The sequence below is a fragment of the Notolepis coatsorum genome (assembly GCF_963971535.1).
Source record: "Notolepis coatsorum genome assembly, contig: SCAFFOLD_968, whole genome shotgun sequence".
NCBI lineage: Eukaryota > Metazoa > Chordata > Actinopteri > Aulopiformes > Paralepididae > Notolepis > Notolepis coatsorum.
In genome coordinates, this window is record NW_028170087.1 from 72,501 (window position 1) to 78,373 (window position 5,873).

The window sequence follows — 5,873 nt, forward strand, 5'->3', positions numbered from 1 at the left end:
ATTTCATCTCTGCCTCCATATGAGCATATGATTTCTCATGGGTTTTGAATTTGATAGTGGCCTTACTCCAGTTACCAACACCTTGGGAAGTGAAGGCTTCTTCTCTGCATTTTGAGAATGAAAACAATTTCAGCTTTTCAGCCATTCTGCAGCTATGGCAAAAGGCTTTGTTCACTTCTGAGTCCCACTCAAGCCATGGATGGTCTTTGAACCAAGAGTATTTGAAGGACCTCTGAGTTGATCCAAAGGCTGACTTAGGGAACTGAATGTTGGGCTGATTCGGTTTCCTACGCAAATCGACATCTGACCTTTCCTAAAGGTGGAAACAAATTAAAAACAAAACTCACTTGAGGTGCCTCAATGGTAGATGTTTGGGTTGCAACGCAATACAAGAGACTACAGTTTGGTTCAAAGGTTCATGGTTCAATGACCATCCATGGCTTGAGTGGGACTCAGAAATGAACAAAGCCTTTTGCCAAGTTGTTTTAATTCTCAAAATGCAGAGAAGAAGCCTTGCTCTATTGTTATTTCTTTTACATCGTACTACAAGAAGCCTTACACAGGATTTTGGGTTAGAATCCAACCCTTTCCTATTTCTTTTAAACATCTCTGGTGATTAGAAAAGACATGACTTCTGATTTGTTTTAGTTTTTTACTATCCATTAAGATAGAATAATGGAATGTGTGATTCTCTTTTCAAGAATAACTAGAAAAAGAATATCATAAAAATGTTTTCTGCTTTTCTGACAGTGAGGTTCGAACTGGAAGCGCCTGCACACTAAAACACTTGTTAAAAGAACATATGATCCAAGTATTTGTTGCTTAATTTGTTATCCCTAGTCGGAAAATGCTATAGGAATCCTATAAGAATCTGTATACGTTTTAGGAACCAAACCCATAAGAATCCTATAGGATTCTTATAGAACTGTCTCAAAATCCTATGGGATCCTAAAGGATTCCTATAGGGTTCCAAAAACATATAGAGATTCCTATAGCATTTTTTTGACTAGGGATGTTATCCTACACTGCTGTCTGACAGTCCACGTGAGCGGATCGGCGCGGCCGAGAAATCCGCTCTTCGCTCTTTAAAGCTTGGTCCGCTCCGCTAATCACTCATGTTGACCCCGCCCCCAAGTCGCTCTCCGCTCGCTCCCCGCTCACCTTGAATCGAGCGCTCCCCGCTCCCCGCGCCAGATCGCTCGGCAGTTTTTTTTCTTCTTTTTTTGGAGCATGGTGTAAATGAGCTCAAACTACAACAGTCTACACCCCCTGGGCCCCTTAACAATTGTTTGTATTGAGCCGCATTGTAATTGTAGCCATTCTGCAATGTTAAATAACGTTGTTTATCCATTCACTATCTCTATTAAGCGATGATAGGCTAGCCGAGCCACAATGCTATGGTCGCTGCCATTAACGTTAGCATGTAAGCTAACGTCAACAACAATGGCGTCGATATACTTTTTCTAACTGGAGTGAGTGTGGGCGTCTCTACAGTGACAAAGCCTGAACGAACAGCCTATCACAGGTTCACCCTTCTCATTGGTTGAAAATGGCCTTCATGTTTGTACATCGCCATCTGTTGCTTTGGCATTGTACTGCATGTATATATTACATCAGTGTTAAACCACTGTGAGCGGCCTGGAGTGGATTGGAGCGGAGGAGAACTCTCGCTCCGGACGTCGCGCCGACTCATTTTAAAACCCACTCCTCGCTCACGTCAAAACCGGCCGCTCCGCTCCCCGCGCCGCTCACGCTCCGATCCGCTCACATGCACTGCTGTCTGATATTTCCATTACCTGTGACTCTTGGGTCTCTTTCTCTCCTTCTCTGCCTCCATCCCGGGTCTGCACAGTCACCATATCATTCTACATTAAGGAGAGCAATACACTTATGAATACACTGAACCGGTTTGAATACACAATCTTTATGCTAATCTGTAAAGAAAGGGAGAGAGGGGGGGGATATATAATCCAAGTATTTGTGTCTTAATTTGTTATGTTATCCTACACTGCTGTCTGATATTTCCATTACCTGTGACTCTTGGGTCTCTTTCTCTCCTTCCTGAGTCTGTACAGTCACCATATCATTCTACATTAAGGAGAGCAATACACTTATGAATACACTGAACATCATTATGAAACATTTCTATTGCACCCTTACTTACAATTCATTATGAATTGAAAATGGGGGACCCTGATGTAAACAAGACGAAAGTCTTTCTCTGGTCTGCATCCCCTTAACAATTGTGTGTATTGAGCCGTACTGTACTGTACCCATTCTGCAATCTGTTATTGATTGATTAAAAATGTTATTAACATATTGCAGAATGGGTACAATATAGTACGGCTCAATACACACAATTGTTAAGGGAATGCAGACCAGAGAAAGACTTTTGTCTTGTTTACATCAGGGTCCCCCACTTACAATTCATAATGAATTGTAAGTAAGGGTGCAATTAACACCGTGCAATCCATTATTTGTGGAGCCCGCCCTTTAAGTCTTTGAGCTATTAGGCTACTAGGGTTCTTACTTTGCGTTTTGGTGTCCTGAAAAATGCTCTGATGTCTGTATTTTTTCTTTTTTCTGCCATGGTACCTGGTTGGCTGGACACACACACACACACACACACACACACACACATTTTCATTTCAGGTATTGTACCTTAAGATAATTGAAAATCTTGATTTACCGTAAATCCTCAAATATAGGTCTTCTATTTACCTCAGCTGCAAAGAGCACCAGGCCTTTATTAGAGAGACTTGTTATATAAGAGGCAGGCCTTAATTTCTAAAACTGACACTCATGGACATAATCCCTTCATTTTCAGACTTTTATTGCATTATTATTATTATTATTATTATTATTATTATTATTATTATTATTATTATTATTATTATTATTATTATTATTATTATTATTATTATTATTATTATTATTATTATTATTATTATTATATTTTTAATGCGTACATTGTCTGTCTACATTTATTTAGACTAGCATTGGTATTTAAATATTGAGTGCAGTTGAGTAATTGTGGGATTAACATAATTCACACACTGAACAGAGAACAGAGATGGAGGAGAACAGAGAACAGAGATTATTATTATTCTAGATGAGCTTCACAGGCTCATCTCTCTCTTCGCGCCACCAATCGCTCGCGCAGTGTCACATTTAATGCAGTTCAATGTCAACACCAAGTCACCAAGTTAAAGTACTTTAAAGTGTCTGTAGTTAAAGTACTTTAAAGTGTCTGTATGTAGAGTACTTTAAAGTGTCTGTATGTAGAGTACTTTAAAGTGTCTGTATGTAGAGTACTTTAAAGTGTCTGTATGTAAAGTACTTTAAAGTGTCTGTATGTAGAGTACTTTAAAGTGTCTGTATGTAGAGTACTTTAAAGTGTCTGTATGTAAAGACTTTAAAGTGTCTGTAGTTAAAGTACTTTAAAGTGTCTGTATTGTAAAGTACTTTAAAGTGTCTGTATGTAGAGTACTTTAAAGTGTCTGTAGTTAAAGTACTTTAAAGTGTCTGTATGTAGAGTACTTTAAAGTGTCTGTATGTAGAGTACTTTAAAGTGTCTGTAGTTAAAGTACTTTAAAGTGTCTGTATGTAGAGTACTTTAAAGTGTCTGTATGTAAAGTACTTTAAAGTGTCTGTAGTTAAAGTACTTTAAAGTGTCTGTATGTAAAGTACTTTAAAGTGTCTGTAGTTAAAGTACTTTAAAGTGTCTGTAGTTAAAGTACTTTAAAGTGTCTGTAGTTAAAGTACTTTAAAGTGTCTGTATGTAAAGTACTTTAAAGTGTCTGTATGTAAAGTACTTTAAAGTGTCTGTATGTAAAGTACTTTAAAGTGTCTGTATGTAAAGTACTTTAAAGTGTCTGTATGTAAAGTACTTTAATGTGTCTGTATGTAAAGTACTTTAAAGTGTCTGTAGTTAAAGTACTTTAAAGTGACTGTATGTAAAGTACTTTAAAGTGTCTGTAGTTAAAGTACTTTAAAGTGACTGTATGTAAAGTACTTTAAAGTGTCTGTATGTAAAGTACTTTAAAGTGTCTGTATGTAGAGTACTTTAAAGTGTCTGTATGTAAAGTACTTTAAAGTGTCTGTAGTTAAAGTACTTTAAAGTGACTGTATGTAAAGTACTTTAAAGTGTCTGTATGTAAAGTACTTTAAAGTGTCTGTATGTAAAGTACTTTAAAGTGTCTGTATGTAAAGTACTTTAAAGTGACTGTATGTAAAGTACTTTAAAGTGTCTGTATGTAAAGTACTTTAAAGTGTCTGTATGTAAAGACTGTATGACAGTAAAACACTGTGTGTCGTTGCAGATTGTGACAGCAGGATCCTTCACCATGGCCTGTGAGAGGTCTCCCAGCATGCACCTGGTGAGAAGTAACACTGACCCTGACCTTAATATGACCTTAACTGGGGCGCTCCAGACAGTAGCACACCACATGGCGCGCTGAGTCGCGAAGCGGTCGCCCCGGGTTCGTTTCCCCGACCTGGTGGCCATTTGCCGCATGTCTTCCCTACCTCTCCTCCCGTTCTCCCTCTCTCCCTCTATCGGTCCTGCGTGGCCAGAAAAAGCTGTGAAATGCTAATAAAGATAATAAAAAAAAAAATATATATAGTATATATACTATATATATATATATAGTATATATATACTATATATAGTATATATATATAACCTTAACTGAACCCTGACCATGAACCCTGACCATAATATAACCTTAACTGAACCCTGACATAACATTACTGTCTGTAGGGCGGCTGGGTGGCGCAGCGGACATTGCACTCGTCACCAACGCAAGAGACACCGGGTTCGACTCCGGCTGTCGGCGTTGCCTCCGGCTTGGGCCGGCCGTCATACTAACTCAATTGGCAGAGTCAGCGGGTGGAAGTCGATGGGTGGTAATCTGGACGTTGTGGACAGCGACTCCTACAGGTCGGTCAGGGCGCCTGCACAGCAGAGACAGGAGATGGCGGGGGCAGTGTGAGCCTCCCACACGTTACTCCTCGCCACTGAGAGTCCGCGCTGGCAGGTGAAAAGAAGTGACAGGCTGCCTCCACGTGTATCGGAGGGGACACGTGATGCAAGGCTTCTATACTCCCTACAACCGACCAGTGGGGGGCACATGCGAGCAACGTTCAAGACAGGGGAGGGGAGACTTGGCACGGCGGGTCATTGGGATGGGAGAAAAATAGAAAAAGGAGAAAAAGTGGATCCAAAACATAAACAAAACATTACTGTCTGTCTCTCCTAGCTGCGAGGCTGTGCCTACACTAACGTGGCCGGGCCTGCTGGGGGCGCTGTGTGCGCTGTGTGTGTACGGTGCGTCTCTGAGCTCCGTGGAGCTGGAGGAGTGTGACGAGCTGCTGCTGACCCCAGACCTGTACGACTACATGGGGCACGCGGTGCGCCGGTGTCCCACAGCCATGCTGGAGGTGAGCGTGTGCGTGTGCGTGTGCGTGTGCGTGTGTGTGCGGTGTGTGCGTGTGTGTGCGCGTGTGCGTGTGCGGGTGTTAGGGCTGAGCCCAAACGTTCTAACGTTTCGGACCTTTGTTCATTACGTTGGCATTCGAATTCTAAATCAACATTCGAATTATTTTTTTTATAAAAAAAAATATTTTTTTTATTTGTTTACATTTTTTTATGTGTCTATTCATTCTGTTTGAACCAATGGGGTTTTTCTTCACAGTTGCAGATAAATATTAGACTACACTAATATCATAGTATTAAAACTGATGAGTTATATTCGTTAAAGAAAGTTGATTTAATAAAAAAAATTAAGATTAATCACTTTATTCAGATTGAGGATTTAGTTTGAGGATATTTATATAATTTTTTTTTTTTTTTTTTATAATTTTTTTAAATA

The 5,873-nt window shown here is 39.9% G+C and overlaps 1 protein-coding gene across 1 annotated transcript in view; it reads left to right on the forward strand.

The window, feature by feature from the left end:
* The window catches only part of LOC311248618 (uncharacterized protein), a 30,100-nt gene extending 24,663 nt beyond the window's left edge, over positions 1 to 5,437 (forward strand). Inside the window, exons 5-6 of the mRNA XM_084339476.1 lie at positions 4,323 to 4,379; positions 5,262 to 5,437. Coding sequence (XP_084195602.1) covers positions 4,323 to 4,379; positions 5,262 to 5,366 — 162 coding nt within the window. The 3' untranslated portion in view covers positions 5,367 to 5,437. The remainder of the gene's footprint in view (positions 1 to 4,322; positions 4,380 to 5,261) is intronic.
* The last annotated feature ends 436 nt before the right edge of the window (positions 5,438 to 5,873 follow it).